We start from the raw sequence: 21,076 nt of genomic DNA on the forward strand, positions 1-21,076 counted from the left end.
CATGCAAACTGAGGAATATAGGTCACTGATCTCCCATGTCCCTTCCAACAGACACAGCCTAACATCCACGTTTTATTTCCCAGCTGACTTTCCTTACGCCCAATGCCAGAGTATTTGCAAAACAGTCGTTTTCAGATTTGAAAGAAAGCTTGTGGCCTGAAACTGGCTGCATGTAGAAGGATTGGATGATAAGTCACCAGGTCACCACCGCAAACCCCAGGCAGGTCCCTCCAAATGACAATTTAGATGGCTTAAAGTGGCTGTGTTAGCACCTTCCCTTCCCTCTCTGTGCCTCAGATCTTTTCTCCAGCCATCCTCACCCTCACATGGAAAACTCTGGTGGCCAAGCCCACTCTCTGCTCAGTCCTCATCAGGACCACCGTGCCCTCACACCCACAGTGAAGCGTGAAGCTGCGGGGCAGACCGAGAAACGAGTCTGTGCCTCAGAGGTGCCTGAGGCACTCTAATCTTCATACTTGTCCAAGCATAGAGAGGAAAGTAACTTCGATCTTCATGTGAGAATCCCACTGGGCCCACTGGGCCCACTGTTCAAGCCCAAAAGAATAAAACAAAAACTGTTTCTCCTTTCTCTACTGACAACACTTCTGACACCAAATGCATGGGTTTTCACACATCAAGCAGTTCAACTTCAGCAGATGCCGACTGGTTGTCCTAGAATTTCACTCAGGTTTGACGCTAAGTGCCTTGAGTTTAGTGCAGCCCTCACAGGGTAAGGGCTCAGTCTCAGAAGACTGCCCCCTCTTCAGAGGTCAGTCACAAGTCCCAGGTTGTCACCTGTGCTTCTGACCAACAGGCAATAAATCAGGAGTTCCCATGACCCCTCCTCAGGTTCAATAATTTGCTAGAATGGCTCGTAGAACCCAGGGAAACAGTTTGCCTACTATCACGCATTTATTATAAAGGATGCAGCTCAGGAAAAAATGGAAGAGATGCACAGGGCAAGGGGTGGGAAGGTCCACACCTTCTCCGGGGTGCCGCCCTCCCAGAGAGTGGCACCTCACCAGCCCTGGGGTTCTCTGGACGCTGCCATTTAGGGATGTTCATGGAGGCTCTATCATGTAGGCATGGTGAAACTCCAGCTCCTCTCCCCTCCCTGGAGGACGTGTAGCAAGGCTGAATGTTCCAAGCTCTCAGTCGTGGCTTGGTCTTTCTGGTGACCAGCACCCATTCTGAAGTTATCCAAGAGCCCATCAAGCGTCACCTCCTTAAAACAACAGACTCGGGCTTCCCTGGTGTCACAGTGGTTGAGAGTCCGCCTGCCAATGCAGGCGACACGGGTTCGTGCCCCAGTCCGGGAAGATCCCACATGCCGCAGAGCAGCTAGGCCCGTGAGACATGGCCGCTGAGCCTGCGCGTCCAGAGTCTGTGCTCCGCAATGGGAGAAGCCACAACAGTGAGAGGCCTGCGTACCGCAAAAAAAAAAAAAAAAAAAAAAAAAAAAAAACAGACTCGCCTATCAACCAGGAAATTCTAAGGGATTCGGGAACTCTGTGTCAGGAACCAGGGTCAAAGGCCAAATATTAGAAAAAAAGATGCTCCTAGCACCCCTAACGCTCAGGAAGTTACAAGGATTTTAGAAGCTCTGTGTCAAGAATCAAGAGCAGAGCCTGAATATATATTTACTATGTCATAATGCCTGTTCTTTTCTCCATTTAAGAGGCAGCTCACATGTTACTAGCACACTTCACCTCTGCCTCCTTCTGCTCCTGCACCAGTAGTAAGGGTGCCCTGGGCCCCTGTGCACTGTGCCGTGAAGCCCAAACCACCAGGCGGCCTTTACTGCTCACTTCAACGCCCCCTCATAAAGAGGCCTTGGAAACAGGAAAGGCTTGGAACAAAGGCAGGGTGGAAGAAACAGAGGGTGCTGTGCTTCCCACCTTGGCAGGCCTGCTCTGGGCTTCCTCTCACCTGCCCTCTGCAACCTCACCTCCACTTGACTGCCTTACAGCAAGTTTGTCAATGAAGCACCTGCCAAGTCGTCACGAGCTACCCAACCCATGCAGCAGGCCCTGGAAAGGATAGGGAAGCTGGTACAGAAATGTTGTGGTTGGGAGCATCTGACAGGTGTTCCCCAAAAAGATAAAGGAAGCAAATACTAGTGGTGCCTGCGTTATGTGGGTTTGTGTTAACCTTACGTAAACTTACACTCGTTTTCCCCTCACTCATAACAAGCTGCTCCACACCATCATCAGACCTCACTATGACCCAACAACCTGCCTGATTGTGCATGTGCCATGTTTCTGAACCCACAGGCAACTGAAGCGAACACAGGCAAAATAGGTCACCAACCCACATCCTTCCAGCAACAACCATCCACTCACATCTGCTGAAGACTTGGTTCCTTGGGATAAGAAAACAGCCTTTCTGGGATTTCTTTTTAAATGTATTTAATTCCATGTAAACAATTCTGGAGTTCTATGCAAATGCAGCAAGTGTACTAGAGGGTATTTTTAAAGCCCAAGCCCATACCTATTTCAAATCAATTTCTCAGCGTCAACGCATTCCAGCTCTTCCCATGACGTCTAGTCTCTGAAATGCTTCTGCAGGGTACTAGACGTCTCTACATTAAACTTCTTCTAGAAAATCATCGTGTCTTTGAGTTTTGGATGCAGGATCAGCCTACAGGGAGATGGTTATAAACTCTTCAGTTTTGTGTCCAGATTGTGGAAAGAGAAAGGTTATACTTATAATAACGTTCCTCTACCATGAAAAATAACGGAATTCCCTCTGCTATGTTTTATCTCTTATTGCTGCTCATATCCAGAAACTGTCATCTCTGATAGATTCTGTAGCAGGGTTCAGCATGGCAGGCACTCACTGGGGACCTACTAGGGGTACACAGCACCATCAACACAGTTAACAGCGGAGAGAATACAGAGCAGAAGAGAGAGGCAGTCTGCATGGGGATGGAGGATGACTATGCAAGCCACTGACCAGAATGGAAAGCAGCATGAAATCACTGCCATTACAGAGACTCAAGCAAGAAGCACCATAAAATGGGCCATTGAACCCATCTTGGTGAGTATACAAGCAAACTGCCTGGAGAAAGTAATTTGGGCTGAATCTTGAAAATCACTGAGTTATTAGTTATAGCTAGAGCAGGGCCCTCAAACTACAATGTTTATTAAGAATCAAAACGGGGGGGGGGGTTTGAATCTTGTGTATTATGCAGATTATCTGTCATGATGGCCTGACATTCTGATTCAGTAAATCTAAGATAGACTGCATTTATTAAGTGTTGCAGGTAATTCTGAGGCAGGTGGTCAAGGACCACACTGTGCACTGGGATTGAGGCTGTGTGGAGGGAAGAATTAGTAAACAAGAAGAAAGGTAGGATGGGCCCAGATCATAGAAGACGTCGAGTGCCAGGCTAAGGAAGTTGAGTTTTATTCCATCAGCAATGGGGGCTGTATCTGTGTTTGTAAATGGTTCCATTCTGCTTGAAAGCTTTATAATGTTCCAGCTCCTTTAAAACTACAGTGTTGAGAAAAATCTACATGCTTGGAGAATTTACTGTCACTTAAAAATTTTATATTTTATTTTAATATAGAGCTACTGGTTCAAAGATTAAGCAAGAATGCACTCCTGCTTGAAAAAAGGATGCAAATCACCAGCTCTAGAACCAGTGTGTTTATGCTCTTCCTCTTTGCTTAAAGGAGGAAAGAAAACAGGTATGAGAAACTGGGAAATTGAGACAAATTTTGTCGTTTTGGTTTTCTTTTAGAAATGTGGAGACCAAAAAAGGTGTATTCTATCAGTAAGACAAACACAGACACAAAGTCCTCAAATTAAGTGTGCATTAGAACACTCTAGAAACTCATTTAAACTACCGATGTTCTTCCGGAGGAGAGTTCTCACACTGTTTGGTCTCAGAACACCTTTATTCTCGTATACATTATTGAGGACACCAAACAGCTGTTTTATAGGACTTATATCGACGTATATTTATCACATTGTAAATTAAAACTAATAGTATTTAAAATATTTATTATTCATTTAAAATAACAGTAATAATCCATAACATGTCAACATAAATAAATTTTCCAAAAAAATAGCTATGCTTTCCAAACCCAAACAAATGTATTGAAAAGGGTGGCACTGTTTTACAAATTGCCTGTCTGGCTTCAAAAAGAAACAGCCAGGACTTCCGGGAAGATGGCGGAAGAGTAAGACGCGGAGATCACCTTCCTCTCCACAGATACACCAGAAATACATCTACGCGTGGAACAACTCCTACGGAGCACCTACTGAACACTGGCAGAAGACCTCAGACCTCCCAAAGGCAAGGAACCCCCCACGTACCTGGTTAGGGCAAAAGAAAAAACTAAACAGAGACAAAAGGATAGGGACGGGTCCTGCACCAGCGGGAGAGAGCTGTGAAGGAGGAAAAGTGTCCACACACTAGGAAGCCCCTTCGCGGGTGGAGACTTCGGGAGGCGGAGTGGGGGAGCTTGGGAGCCGCGGAGGAGAGCACAGCAACAGGGGTGCGGAGGGCAAAGCGGACAGATTCCAGCGCAGAGGATCGGGCCGACCGGCACTCACCAGCCGAGAGGCTTGTCTGCTCGCCCGCCGGGGCGGGCGGGACTGGGAGCTGAGGCTCCGGCTTTTGTCGGAGCGCCGGGAGAGGACTGAGGTTGGCGGCGTAAACACAGCCTGCAGGGCGTTGGTGCGCCGCGGCTGGCCGGGAGAGAGTCCGGGGAGGGGTCTGGACCTGCCGAAGAGGCAAGAGACTTTTACGTCCCTCTTTGTTTCCTGGTGCACGAGGAGAGGGTATTAAGAACGCTGCTTGAGAGAGCTCCAGGGACGGGCGCGAGCCGCGGCTAAAAGTGCGGAGCCCAGAGACGGGCATGAGACGCTAAGGCCGCTGCTGCCACCGCCAGGAGGCCTGTGTGCGAACACAGGTCACTAGCCACACACCCTTCCGGGGAGCCTGTGCAGCCCACCACTGCCAGGGTCCCGGGATCCAGGGACGGCTCCCCCGGGAGAACGCACGGCGCGCCTCAGGCTGCAACGTCACTGCCGGCCTCTGCCGCTGCAGGCCCGCCCCGCACTCCGTGACCCTCCCTACCCCCCGGCCTGGGTGAGCCAGAGCCTCCGAATCAGCAGCTCCTTTAACCCCGTCCTGTCTGAGCAAAGAACAGACGCCCTCCGGCGACCTACACGCACAGGCGGGGCCAAATCCAAAGCTGAGCCCCTGGGAGCTGTGAGAACAAAGAAGAGAAAGGGAAATCTCTCCCAGCAGCCTCAGAAGCAGTGGATTAAAACTCCACAATCAACTTGATATACCCTGCATCTGTGGAATACCTGAATAGACAACGAATCATCCCAAATTAAGGAGCCCTGTGGATGAAAGGCTCTTGGTACTGCAGCCAGGAGTCAGTGCTGTGCCTCTGAGGTGGGAGAGCCAACTTCAGGACACTGGTCCACAAGAGGCCCCCCAGCTGCACATAATATCAAACAGCAATAATCTCCGAGAGATCTCCATCTCAACGCCAGCACCCAGCTTCACTCAACGACCAGCAAGCTACAGTGCTGGACATCCTATGCCAAACAACTAGCAAGACAGGAACACAACCCCACCCATTAGCAGAGAGGCTGCCCAAAATCATAATAAGTCTACAGACACCCCAAAACACACCACCAGACGTGGTCCTGCCCACCAGAAAGACAAGATCCAGCCTCATCCACCAGAACACAGGCACTAGTACCCTCCACCAGGAAGCCTACACAACCCACTGAACCAACCTTAGCCACTGGGGACAGACACAAAAAACAACAGGAACTACGAACCTTCAGCCTGCAAAAAAGGAGACCCCAAACACAGTAAGATAAGCAAAATGAAAAGACAGAAAAACACACAGCAGATGAAGGAGCAAGATAAAAACCCACCAGACCTAACAAATGAAGAGGAAATAGGCAGTCTACCTGAAAAAGAATTCAGAATAATGATAGTAAGGCTGATCCGAAATCTTGGAGATAGAATGGACAATAGAATGGACAAATTGCAAGAATCAGTTAACAAGGACCTAGAAGAACTAAAGATGAAACAAGCAACGATGAACAACACAATAAATGAAATTAAAAGTACTCTAGATGGGATCAATAGCAGAATAACTGAGGCAGAAGAACGGATAAGTGACCTGGAAGATAAAATAGTGGAAATAACTACTGCAGAGCAGAATAAAGAAAAAAGAATGAAAAGAACTGAGGACAGTCTCAGAGACCTCTGGGACAACATTAAACGCACCAACATTCGAATTATAGGGGTTCGAGAAGAAGAAGAGAAAAAGAAAGGGACTGAGAAAATATTTGAAGAGATTATAGTTGAAAACTTCCCTAATATGGGAAAGGAAATAGTTAATCAAGTCCAGGAAGCACAGAGAGTCCCATACAGGATAAATCCAAGGAGAAATACGCCAAGACACATATTAATCAAACTGTCAAAAATTAAATACAAAGAAAACATATTAAAAGCAGCAAGGGAAAAACAACAAATAACACACAAGGGAATCCCCATAAGGTTAACAGCTGATCTTTCAGCAGAAACTCCGCAAGCCAGAAGGGAGTGGCAGAACATATTGAAAGTGTTGAAGGAGAAAAACCTGCAACCAAGATTACCCAGCAAGGATCTCATTCAGATATGATGGAGAAATTAAAACCTTTATAGACAAGCAAAAGCTGAGAGAGTTCAGCACCACCAAACCAGCTCTACAACAACTGCTAAAGGAACTTCTCTAGGCAAGAAACACAAAAGAAGGAAAGGACCTACAATAACGAACCCAAAACAATTAAGAAAATGGGAATAGGAACACACATATCGATAATTACCTTAAATGTAAATGGACTAAATGCTCCCACCAAAAGACACAGATTGGCTGAATGGATACAAAAACAAGCCCCATATATTTGCTGTCTACAAGAGACCCACTTCAGACCTAGAGACACATACAGACTGAAAGTAAGGGGATGGAAAAAGGTATTTCATGCAAATGGAAACCAAAAGAAAGCTGGAGTAGCAATTCTCATATCAGACAAAATAGACTTTAAAACAAAGACTATTAGAAGAGACAAAGAAGGACACTACATAATGATCAAGGGATCGATCCAAGAGGAAGATATAACAATTGTAAATATTTATGCACCCAACATAGGTGCACCTCAATACATAAGGCAAATACTGACAACCATAAAAGGGGAAATCGACAGTAACACATTCATAGTAGGGGACTTTAACACCCCACTTTCACCAATGGACAGATCATCCAAAATGAAAATAAATAAGGAAACACAAGCTTTAAATGATACATTAAACGAGATGGAGTTAATATTTATAGGACATTCCATCCAAAAACAACAGAATACACATTTTTCTCAAGTGCTCATGGAACATTCTCCAGGATAGATCATATCTTGGGTCACAAATCAAGCCTTGGTAAATTTAAGAAAATTGAAATTGTATCAAGTATCTTTTCTGACCACAACGCCATGAGACTAGATATCAATTACAGGAAAAGATCTGTAAAAAATACAAACACATGGAGGCTAAACAATACACTGCTTAATAATGAAGTGATCACTGAAGAAATCAAAGAGGAAATCAAAAAATACCTAGAAACAAATGACAATGGAGACACAACGACCCAAAACCTGTGGGATGCAGCAAAAGCAGTTCTAAGGGGGAAGTTTATAGCAATACAAGCCCACCTTAAGAAGCAGGAAACATCTCGAATAAACAACCTAACCTTGCACCTCAAGCAATTAGAGAAAGAAGAACAAAAAACCCCAAAGCTAGCAGAAGGAAAGAAATCATAAAAATCAGATCAGAAATAAATGAAAAAGAAATGAAGGAAACAATAGCAAAGATCAATAAAACTAAAAGCTGGTTCTTTGAGAAGATAAAATAGATACACCACTAGCCAGACTGATCAAGAAAAAAAGGGAGAAGACTCAAATCAATAGAATTAGAAATGAAAAAGGAGAGGTTACAACTGACACTGCAGAAATAAAAGAGATCATGAGAGATTACTACAAGCAACTCTATGCCAATAAAATGGACAATCTGGAAGAAATGGACAAATTCTTAGAAATGCACAACCTGCCAAGACTGAATCAGGAAGAAATAGAAAATATGAACAGACCAATCACAAGCACTGAAATTGAAACTGTGATTAAAAATCTTCCAACAAAGAAAAGCCCAGGAGCAGATGGCTTCACAGGCGAATTCTATCAAACATTTAGAGAAGAGCTAACACCTATCCTTCTCAAACTCTTCCAAAATATAGCAGAGGGAGGAACACTCCCAAACTCCTTCTACGAGGCCACCATCACCTTGATACCAAAACCAGACAAGGATGTCACAAAGAAAGAAAACTACAGGCCAATATCACTGATGAACATAGATGCAAAAATCCTCAACAAAATACTAGCAAACAGAATGCAACAGCACATTAAAAGGATCATACACCATGATCAAGTGGGGTTTATTCCAGGAATGCAAGGATTCTTCAATATATGCAAATCTATCAATGTGATAAACCATATTAACAAACTGAAGGAGAAAAACCATATGATCATCTCAATAGATGCAGAGAAAGCTTTTGACAAAATTCAACACCCATTTATGATAAAAACCCTGCAGAAAGTAGGCATAGAGGGAACTTTCCTCAAAATAATAAAGGCCATATATGACAAGCCCACAGCAAACATCATCCTCAATGGTGAAAAACTGAAAGCATTTCCACTAAGATCAGGAACAAGACAAGGTTGCCCACTCTCACCACTCTTATTCAACATAGTTTTGGAAGTTTTAGCCACAGCAATCAGAGAAGAAAAGGAAATAAAAGGAATCCAAATCGGAAAAGAAGAAGTAAAGCTGTCACTGTTTGCAGATGACATGATCCTATACATAGAGAACCCTAAAGATGCTACCAGAAAACTACTAGAGCTAATCAATGAATTTGGTAAAGTGGCAGGATACAAAATTAATGCACAAAAATCTTGTGCATTCCTATATACTAATGATGAAAAATCTGAAAGTGAAATCAAGAAAACACTCCCATTTACCATTGCAACAAAAAGAATAAAATATCTAGGAATAAACCTACCTAAGGAGACAAAAGATCTGTATGCAGAAAATTATAAGACACTGATGAAAGAAATTAAAGATGATACAAATAGATGGAGAGATATACCATGTTCTTGGATTGGAAGAATCAACATTGTGAAAATGACTCTACTACCCAAAGCAATCTATAGAGTCAATGCAATCCCTATCAAACTACCACTGGCATTTTTCACAGAACTAGAACAAAAAATTTCACAATTTGTATGGAAACACAAAAGACCCCGAATAGCCAAAGCAATCTTGAGAACGAAAGAAGGAACTGGAGGAATCAGGCTCCCTGACTTCAGAATATACTACAAAGCTACAGTTATCAAGACGGTATGGTACTGGCACAAAAACAGAAAGATAGATGAATGGAACAGGATAGAAAGCCCAGAGATAAACCCACGCACATATGGTCACCTTATCTTTGACAAAGGAGGCAGAAATGTACAGTGGAGAAAGGACAGCCTATTCAATAAGTGGTGCTGGGAAAACTGGACAGCTACATGTAAAAGTATGAGATTACATCACTCCCTAACACCATACACAAAAATAAGCTCAAAATGGATTAAAGACCTAAATGTAAGGCCAGAAACTATCAAACTCTTAGAGGAAAACATAGGCAGAACACTCTATGACATAGATCACAGCAAGATCCTTTTTGACCCACCTCCTAGAGAAATGGAAATAAAAACAAAAGTAAACAAATGGGACCTAATGAAACTTCAAAGATTTTGCACAACAAAGGAAACCATAAAGAAGACCAAAAGACAACCCTCAGAATGGGAGAAAATATTTGCAAATGAAGCAACTGACAAAGGATTAATCTCCAAAATTTGTAAGCGGCTCATGCAGCTCAATAACAAAAAAACAAACAACCCAATCCAAAAATGGGCAGAAGACCTAAATAGACATTTCTCCAAAGAAGATATACAGATTGCCAACAAACACATGAAACAATGCTCAACATCATTAATCATTAGAGAAATGCAAATCAAAACTACAATGAGATATCATCTCACACCAGTCAGAATGACCATCATCAAAAAATCTACAAACAATAAATGCTGGAGAGGGTGTGGAGAAAAGGGAACCCTCTTACACTGTTGGTGGGAATGTAAATTGATACAGCCACTGTGGAGAACAGTATGGAGGTTCCTTAAAAAGCTACAAATAGAACTACCATATGACCCAGCAATCCCACTACTGGGCATATACCCTGAGAAAACCATAATTCAAAAAGAGTCATGTACCAAAATGTTCATTGCAGCTCTATTTACAATAGCCCAGAGATGGAAACAACCTAAGTGTCCATCATCGGATGAATGGATAAAGAAGATGTGGCACATATATACAATGGAATATTACTCAGCCATAAAAAGAGACGAAATTGAGCTATTTGTAATGAGGTGGATAGACCTAGAGTCTGTCATACAGAGTGAAGTAAGTCAGAAAGAGAGAGACAAATACCGTATGCTAACACATATATATGGAATTTAAAAAAAAAAAAGTCATGAAAAACCTAGGGGTGAAACAGGAATAAAGACACAGACCTACTAGAGAATGGACTTGAGACTATGGGGAGGGGGAAGGGTAAACGGTGACAAAGCGATAAAGAGGCATGGACATATATACACTACCAAACGTAAGGTAGATAGCTAGTGGGAAGCAGCCGCATAGCACAGGGAGATCAGCTCGGTGCTTTGTGACCGCCTGGAGGGGTGGGATAGGGAGGGTGGGAGGGAGGGAGACGCAAGCGGGAAGAGATATGGGAATATACGTATATATATAACTGATTCATTTTGTTGTGAAGCTGAAACTAACATGCCATTGTAAAGCAATTATACTCCAATAAAGATGTTAAAAAAAAAAGAAAAAAAAGAAACAGCCAGATTCTCATATCTGCTTCTCCATTCAATCTGCTACGATATCACAGGTCATGTAGCCTCTAGAAAACTCCTCTGGACATTCATGAGAAAATGAAAGAGTAAATGGCAAATAACGTATTACTTTTATTATGAAATCAGTTTGAACTACGCAGATCTCCTGAACCATTCTCTAGGACCTATGAGGATCTCCAGAACACACTTTGAACAGAACACAACCACTGTCATCTGGATTCCATTTGTCTGAAATGGGCATGTGATGCAGAGCCTGAGGACCACTAGCTGTTACCCATTTGAAGACCTGAAATACCATGTTATACAAATCCAGAACAACCTGGAAAGTGTCCAGGAACTAACTTTGTTCAAGACTAGGAGACAGGGACTTCCCTGGTGGTGCAGTGGTTAAGAATCCCCCTGCCGAGGAGCTTCAAGATGGCGGAAGAGTAAGACGCGGAGATCACCTTCCTCCCCACAGATACATCAGAAATACATCTACAGGAACAACTACATCTACAGGAACAACTCCTACAGAACACCTACTGAATGCTGGCAGAAGACCTCAGACCTCCCAAAAGGCAAGAAACTCCCTACGTACCTGGGTAGGGCAAAAGAATAAAGAAAAAACAGAGACAAAAGAATAGGGACGGGACATGCACCAGTGGGAGGGAGCTGTGAAGTAGGAAAAGTTTTCACACACTAGGAAGCCCCTTCGTGGGCTGAGACTGCGGGTGGCGGAGGGAGAAAGCTTCGGAGCCACGGAGGAGAGTGCAGCAATAGGGATGTGGAGGGCAAAGTGGAGAGATGCCCGCACAGAGGATCGGTGCTGACCGGTACTCACCAGCCCGAGAGGCTTGTCTGCTCATCTGCCGGGGTGGGTGGGGGCTGGGAGCTGAGGCTCGGGCTTCGGTCTGAGCGCAGGGAGAGGACTGGGGTTGCCAGCGTGAACACAGCCTGAAGGGGTTAGTGCGCCATGGCAAGCCGGGAGGGAGGCCAGGAAAAGGTCTGGAGCTGTCGACGAGGCAAGAGACTTTTTCGGGCCTCTATCTTTGTTTCCTGGTGCGCGAGGAGAGGGGATTCAGAGCACCGTGTAAACAAGCTCTAGGGACAGGCACGAGCTGCGGCTATAAGCGCGGACCCCAGAGACGGGCATGAAACGCTAAGGCTGCTGCTGCTGCAACCAAGAAGCCTGTGTGCAAGCACAGGTCACTATCCACACCTCCCCTCCCAGGAGCCTGTGCAGCCCGCCATTGCCAGGGTCCCGTGATCCAAGGACAACTTCCCCGGGAGAACACACAATGCGCCTCAGGCTGGTGCAACCTCACACCAGCCTCTGCCACCGCAGGCTCACCCTGCATTGGTACCCCTGCCTCCCCCCGGCCTGAGCCAGAGCCCCCAAATCAGCTGCTCCTTTAACCCCATCCTGTCTGAGCGAAGACCAGATGCCCTCAGGTGACTTACAGGCAGAGGCGGGGCCAAATCCAAAGCTGAACCCCGGGAGCTGTGCAAACAAAGAAGAGCAAGGGAAATCCCTCCCAGCAGCCTCAGGAGCAGCGGATTAAATCTCCACAATCAACTTGATGTACCCTGCATCTGTGGAATACATGAATAGACAACGAATCCTCCCAAATTGAGGTGGTGGACTTTGGGAGCAATGATTTTTTTTTCCTTTTTCTCTTTTTTGTGAGTGTGTATGTGTATACTTCTGTGTGTGATTTTTTCTGTATAGCTTTGCTTCTACCAGCTGTCCCAGGGTTCTCTCTGTCCGTTTCTTTGTTATTTAGGTTTTTTTTTTTTTTAGTATACTTTTTAGCACTTGTTATCATTGGTGGATTTGTTTTTTGATTTGGTTGCTCTCTTCTTTCTTTCTTTCACTTTTTTTATTTCTTACATTTTAATTTTTTTAATTTTTAATAATGATTTTTTATTTTAATAACTTTTTATTTTATTTTATTTTTTCTTTATTTCTTTCTTTTTTTCTCCAGTTTATTCTGAGCAGTGTGGATGACAGGGGCTTAGTGCTCTGGCCGGGCATCAGGCCTGTGCCTCTGAGGTGGGAGAGCCGAGTTCAGGACATTGGACAACCAGAGACTTCCCAGCTCCACATAATATCAAACAGCAAAAACTCCCAGAGATGTCCATCTCAATGCCAGCACCCAGCTCCCCTCAACGACCAGCAAGCTACAGAGCTGGACACCCTATGCCAAACAACTAGCAAGACAGGAACACAAACCCATCCATTATCACAGAGGCTTCCTAAAACCATAATAAGGTCACAGACACCCCAAAACACACCACTAGACGTGGTCCTGCCCACCAAAAAGACACGATCAAGCCTCATCCACCAGAACACAGGCACTAGTCCCCTCCACCAGGAAGCCTACACAACCCACTGAACCAACCTTAGCCACTGGGGGCAGACACCAAAAACAACTGGAACTATGAACCTGCAGCCTGTGAAAAGCAGACCCCAAACACAGTAAGTTAAGCAAAATGAGATGACAGAAAAACACAGCAGATGAAGGAACAAAGCAAAAACCCACCAGACCAAACAAATGAAGAGGAAATAGGCAGTCTACCTGAAAAAGAATTTAGAATAATGATAGTAAAGATGATCCAAAATCTTGGAAATAGAATGGAGAAAATACAATAAACGTTTAACAAGGACCTAGAAGAACTAAAGAGCAAACAAACAATGACGAACAACACAATAAATGAAATTAAAAATTCTCTACAAGGAATCAAGAGCAGAATAACTGAGGCAGAAGAATGGGTAAGTGACCTGGAAGATAAAATAATGGAAATAACTACTGCAGAGCAGAGTAAAGAAAAAAGAATGAAAAGAATTTAGGACAGTGTCAGAGACGTCTGGGACAACATTAAATGCACCAACATTCGAATTATAGGGGTCCCAAAAGAAGAAGAGGAAAAGAAAGAAACTGAGAAAATATTTGAAGAGATTATAGTTGAAAACTTCCCTAATATGGGAAAGGAAATAGTTAATCAAGTCCAGGAAGCACAGAGAGTCCCATACAAGGTAAATCCAAGGAGAAACACGCCAAGACACATATTAATCAAAATATCAAAAATTAAATACAAAAAAAATGATATTAAAAGCATCAAGGGAAAAACAACAAATAACATACCAGTGATTTCCCATAAGGTTAAGAGCTGAACTTTCAGCAGAAACTCTGCAAGCCAGAAGAGAGTGGCAGGACATATTTAAAGTGATGAAAGGGAAAAACCTACAACCAAGATTACTCTACCCATCAAGGATCTCATTCAGATTTGATGGAGAAATTAAAATCTTTACAGACAAGGAAAAGCTAAGAGAATTCAGCACCACCAAACCAGCTTTACAACAAATGCTAAACGAACTTCTCTAGGCAGGAAACACAAGAGAAAGAAAAGAACTACAATAACAAACCCAAAACAATTAAGAAAATGGGAATAGGAACATACATATCGATAACTACCTTAAATGTAAATGGATTAAATGCTCCAACCAAAAGACATAGACAGACTGAGGGATACAAAAACAAGACCTGTATATATGCTGTCTACAACAGACCCACTTCAGACCTAGGGACACATACAGACTGAAAGTGAGGAGATGTAAAAGATATTCCATGCAGATGCAAATCAAAAGAAAGCTGGAGTAGCAATTCTCACATCAGAAAAAATAGACTTTAAAATAAAGACTATTACAAGAGACAAATAAGGACACTACATAATGATCAAGGGATCGATCCAATAAGAAGATATAACAATTGTAAATATTTGTGCACACAATATAGGAGCACATCAATACATAAGGCAAGTGCTAACAGCTATAAAAGGGGAAATTGACAGTAGCACAATCATAGTAGGGGACTTTTAACACCCGCTTTCACCAATGGACAGATCATCCAAAATAAAAATAAATAAGAAAACACAAGCTTTAAATGATACATTAAACAAGATGGACTTAATTGATATTTACAGGACATTCCATCCAAAAACAATAGAATATACTTTCTTCTCAACTGCTCATGGAACATTCCCAGAGATAAACCCATGCTCATATGGTCACCTTATTTTTGGTAAAGGAGGCAAGAATATACAATGGAGAAAAGACAGCCCCTTCAATAAGTGGTGCTGAGAAACCTGGACAGCCACATGTAAAAGAATGATGTCAGAACACTCCTTAACACCATACACAAAAATAAACTCCAAATGGATTAAAGACCTAAATGTAAGGCCAGACACTATAAAACTCTTAGAGGAAAATATAGGCAGAACACTCTATGACATACATCACAGCAAGATCCTTTTTGACCCACCTCCTAGAGAAATGGAAATAAAAACGAAAATAAACAAATGGGACCTCATGAAACTTAAGAGCTTTTGCACAGCAAAGGAAACCATGAACAAGATGAAAAGACCACCCTCATAATGGGAGAAAATATTTGCTAATGAAGCAACTGACTAAGGATTAATTTTCAAAATTTACAAGCAGCTCTTGCAGCTCAATATCAAAAAAAACAATCCAATCCAAAAATGGGCAGAAGACCTAAGTAGACATTTCTCCAAAGAAGATATACGGATTGCCAACAAACACATGAAAGAATGCTCGACATCATTAATCATTAGAGAAATGCAAATCAAAACTACAATGATATCATCTCACACCAGTCAGAATGGCCACCGTCAAAAAATCTACAAACAGTAAATGCTGGAGAGGGTGTGGAGAAAAGGGAACCCTCTTGCTGGTAGGGTTCCTACTTGTTGGTAGGAATGTAAATTGATACAGCCACTATGGAGATCAGTTTGCAGGTTCCTTAAAAAACTAAAAATAGAACTACCATATGACCAAGCAATCCCACTACTGGGCATATACCCTGAGAAAACCATAATTCAAAATGAGTCATGTGGGCTTCCCTGGTGGTGCAGTGGTTGAGAGTCTGCCTGCCGATGCAGGGGACACGGGTTCGTGCCCTGGTCCGGGAAGAACCCACATGCCGTGGAGCGGCTAGGCCCATGAGCCATGGCCGCTGAGCCTGCGCGTCCGGAGCCTGTGCTCCACAATGGGAGAGGTCACAACAGTGAGAGGCCTGCATACTGCAAAAAAAAAAAAAATGAGTCATGTACCACAATGTTCATTGCAGCTCTATTTACGATAGCAAGGACATGGAAGCAACCTAAGTGTCCATTGACAGATGAATCGATAAAGAAGATGTGGCAATATATACAATGGAATATTACTTGTCCATAGAAAGAAATGAAATTGAGTTATTCGTAGTGCGGTGGATGGACCTAGAGTCTTTCACGCAGAGTGAAGTAAGTCAGAAAGAGAAAAACACATACCGCATGTTAACACGTATACATGGAATTTAAGGGGGAAAAAATGGTCGTGAAGAACCTAGGGGCAGGACAGGAATAAAGACTCAGACCTACTAGAGAATGGACTTGAGGACACGGGGAGGGGGAAGGGTAAGCTGGGACAAAGTGAGAGTGGCATATACATATATACACTACCAAATGTAAAACCCATAGCTAGTGGGAAGCAGCCGCATAGCACAGGGAGATCAGCTCGGTGCTTTGTGACCACCTAGAGGGGTGGGATAGGGAGGGTGGGAGGGAGGGAGACACAAGAGGAAAGGGATATGAGGATATATGTATAGCTGATTCACTTTGTTATGAAGCAGAAACTAACACACCATTGTGAAGCAACTATACTCCAATAAAGATGTTAAAAAAAAAATCTTACAGCAAAAAAAAAAAAAATGGGGCATAAAGTCAATATTTTGTAATATACGTAAATGGAATATAACCTTTAAAAATTGTATATATAAAAAAAGAATCTGCCTGCTAATGTGGGGGACTGTGGTTCGATCCCTGGCCCAGGAAGATCCCACGTGCCGTGGAGCAACTAAGCCCGTGCGCCACAACTACTGAAGCCCATGCGCCTAGAGCCCGTGCTCCGCAACAAGAGAAGCCACCGCAATAAGAAGCCCGTGCACCGCAACGAAGAGTAACCCCTACTTGAAGCAACTAGAGAAAGCTCACACACAGCATCGAAGACCCAACACAACCAAAAATAAATAAATAATTTAAAAGACTGGGAGCACACCATTGTAAAGCAATTATACTCCAATAAAGATGTTAAAAAAAAAAAAAGACTGGGAGAAAAGCCAAAATTAGGTTAAGCAGCAATAGTGGGTTAAGATAAATGATGGAAATATCAGAAAGTACCTCAAATTTGGTTTCTTTAAATTATGGTCTAAAGGAGTTCACACTGATAGTGCATCAAAAAAGACAATTTTTAAAAAAAAATCAGAAAGTTTGTTTTAAAATATAGCTATCTGGGCCTCTACTTCAAAAGATTCTGAATTAGAATTGGCTGGGGGCTGGGCAAAGTTATTTTTAACAAGCTCCACTGGTGATTCTGATGTACTGCCAGGTTTAGGAACCTCTGCTATAGATCATATATTGATGTTTATATATAATAAAAAGTATATCCTATTGTAGTAAAGTGACATTCATTTTGATTTTTATCCCTAAATAAAAAACCTTTCTGAATTCTATCTTTATCTGAAAGATAGTCTAGCTTTTAAAAATCGTGTACTCATAATTACAGTATTAACAGCATAGTACCTATATTTCCTACTGGGAAATATGGCTTTTTCATACGTACTATTTTTTAAAACCTAACTCTATATTAAAAGGATAGAAAATGCCACTGCTATTCATAAAGCAAATAATGGATTCCTTGTTTCCATAATAAACGTTCAAGAGAGTTTGTTCCCAATGGAAACTCATTGTTGCTGACTAAAAATCCTCTTGGGGAGGAAAAAAGTACCTTCATATATAATCTACATTGAGGATGCAAATTGTAGAGAAACTGACACAAAAGTATTTGCATTTAATCAAATCTAAAGCAAGTCATTTCAGAAGCATCACTACCATGTACAGAAGCCGTTCCCATCAGCATCAGACCTTTCCAGGAGACCAGGCTCCCTTATCAAGCAAAATACACCATTCACCAGAAATCCTACATTGCCATTAAGAAGGAAATTCACCAGAACCATCCAGAATGGAACGTGGTGAGTCAATATCAATGATTTAAAACTTTTTTAAAACTTTAATAATCCTAATGTTTATTTTTAACGTCACAAATGCATAACATAAAGCAAAGGACAAGAAGAAATATCCCTAAGTCCAGCTAGAACATATACCGTAAAAGTATAAAAACACAGACCAGAGACCAACAACTTTGAACTCTTGGTAACATTTTCATAATTCTGTTGCATTTAATTATTAATTGTTGGGTTTATTTTGCTGTTTCAAGTTCATGGAGGTATGGTTTCTGAAAGATCAATTCTATTGAACATTATTTTTATAAAATGAGAACTTGGATATTAAAGCATTCTTTTCCAGTGTAGCCAAATTTTATGTTAAAAGTAACAACTTCCAGTAAGCCCTCAATTATAAAGAAAGTGCAGGAGAAGAATCCACATTTATATAGAACTTGAAATATCTTTTATTCATGCATCTTGCTTTTAAGATTAAGGATGAAGGGCTTTCCACATACACATGGTAAGGAAGGGCTGTTATTTCATGAATTCAAACTATATATAGATCTTTCTCAGTGTGTTCACTCTGAGGATACAAATGTTAGTGTCAACATAGAGTAAACCCCTTTCAGGAACAAATTTTAGATTAAAAAGTTTGCATTTAAATGGTAATAAGTGATGATAGAAGAAATATTCTTTAAACACTTTGTAAAGTAGCTTGAAAGAAAAATTAATATTTTTTAAAACACCACAGCTCCTCAAAGATAAAAAGAGCCATAAGCGCATCTATCTTCTGCAGTATGGAACTGGTTATGACAGAAGTGCTAAGTGTTTGGATCCAGCTCTGAGGCTTAAAAAGTGGAAGAGGGGAGTGGCTATTGGGAGTGACTTGTGGATGCCTATGGTATGGGCAAACTAAACTGCTAGAAAATCCTCACATGTTAACTAATTTAGCCCCACTTCTTTAAAAGTTTCAGTCTTTATTTCCAGTGTGAAATTTCCTAAGTAGTATATATTAATTAATATATTGAACATTTCAAGATTAATTTCTGAACTTTCCTTGTATTTCCTTGTCTTTCCTTGTATTCTTCCAGAGGCTTTGCATAATAAAACTAGTAATATCATCTTCCCAGATCAAAAGTGGAACCACAAATGCTGAGCATCTAGTGGGTATAGATCAAGCACTATATTCCTACATAGGGATCTGCCTCCTCTTGGGGAGAGGGTTCTCAGCCTCAGCAAGACAGGCTGAGCTGGGTTGGTGGGGTAAGGAGAGGGGTACCTACAGTCTCAAGGCTGTCACCTGAGCCAGACGGTGGGCCAAAGCACTGTATTGCCACTGGCCTGTCCAGGACCTCATTCTTGGCACTTCCCTGACCAGCAGAGAAATGGAACAAACGTAGATGCTGTTCACCAATAATCCAGGATGTTTATTCTGCTCTTTCTTAAGTGAGAGTGTGCCTGTATTTCATACCATGAGGGACCACAATTCAGAGAGACATCATCTATTATCTTAATTTTACCATTGTCTAATGATGTAACTCAAAATATGAATTGTTTTCTAAAGTTATGGGATTGTTTTTGTTTTACTCTTTTTTTGTTTGTTTGTTTCGAACTGTCTCTTTATTCCCTTACCTTATGTAACAAGCACCTGCTCAAACACTCTAAAGAATTTAAAAGCAAGAAAATGTATTACAGAAACTGTCATCAAAAGTAGTAAAATAAGGTGCTTCAAATGTCATAAATATATTTGATATTTCATAACTAAAAACAGTTGAGGAATCGCCTACATTTTAAATAGCCAATTTCAGAATGTATGAGTTTGATTTGATGGAGAAAAGATGTAATTTTCAGAAACAACATTAAAGCAACAGCATCATTAAATCTACTGTGGGCCAAATCCTTCTTCAAAGTGAACAGGAATGTGGAAAGGGCATGACTGGGACAGTTTGCTGCGTGTACACAGTCACGATACAACAGCATGAATTTTTTTCCCAAATTCGAAAGGATAAATGATTCTTATTAATAAATTTGCTTGTGCTTTCTCTCCAGAAACACACGTCTTTGTTTTCTCAACAACTGATCTGAATGCAAGTTTGTATCTAGGGTATTTGAATAAAACCTCTTAAGCATCTCCTCACTTATGCAGGTGTGGACTCTTTAAATAGACACAGTGCACAAGGGGAAATACATTTGGAAGTAGGAATACTAGCAACATTTTTAAACTCTAAATATCACTCCTCTTTAAAAAAGGAGGATAGGGTAGGTTAAGGAACTTTCAGAATTCCCAAAAATAGGAAGAATAATCCAGGTAATAGTTTAAAGAGTTTTTACTAGGTTCCATCTCTTAGTTAAAATGTATTTTTATCCACCTTATATGCTGTGTAAAATGCATTTGCTGTTTTGTATCTACTCCAGAGCCTGGTTTATCTCCATTGTCCCTGTTTTCTTACCACCCATGCTGAAGCCCCAGAGAAAGGGTTTCTTCCCCACCTCTTATGAAACTGCTCTCTCCCACATTCTAAAGATCTCCAGTTTTCCAAACCCTATGATATTTCTATGTCTTCATTTTCCTCAAATTCTCTAAGGCACTTTCTTTACCCCACAAGTATTTACTGAGCACCTACTAGGTGCCAGATACTTGACATCACCTCTTTCTCCATGCCTAATGTCTACAAGGCCTTTCCCCCTCCATCATGATTCCTCTTTCTCTACACTCTGTCTTTCCTTCATTTCCCTGTTGCTACCACTCTGCTGTGTCACATACCTACATCTCTGCCCCTTCCTCTCCACTTCTGCCCTGACCTTCCCTGTCCCCTTACTTTCCCTGGGCATCAGAACTATAGCCTTTTCCCAGGGCTTCTACTCCTTTCTGCTACAAAGTCTTCCTTGGAGAACTTTATTTCCATAGCTCTAGTTATCATAGTTTTATAGATGTTTCTTAGATGTACAGTTCTAATGCTGGTCAAAGTTGTCGTCTATCTATAGGATGATTTCACTTGATTAAGCCA

General features: G+C 41.9%; 1 protein-coding gene across 1 annotated transcript in view; it reads left to right on the top strand.

Moving 5' to 3' along the window:
* The first annotated feature begins 2,934 nt into the window (after nucleotides 1-2,934).
* POU2AF2 (POU class 2 homeobox associating factor 2) overlaps nucleotides 2,935-21,076 on the top strand; it is a 52,029-nt gene continuing 33,887 nt past the window's right edge. The window contains exons 1-2 of the mRNA XM_067751696.1: nucleotides 2,935-3,039; nucleotides 11,489-11,588. Coding sequence (XP_067607797.1) covers nucleotides 2,935-3,039; nucleotides 11,489-11,588 — 205 coding nt within the window. The remainder of the gene's footprint in view (nucleotides 3,040-11,488; nucleotides 11,589-21,076) is intronic.

The sequence above is a fragment of the Pseudorca crassidens genome, chromosome 9 (genome assembly GCF_039906515.1).
Source record: "Pseudorca crassidens isolate mPseCra1 chromosome 9, mPseCra1.hap1, whole genome shotgun sequence".
Classification (NCBI taxonomy): Eukaryota; Metazoa; Chordata; class Mammalia; order Artiodactyla; family Delphinidae; genus Pseudorca; species Pseudorca crassidens.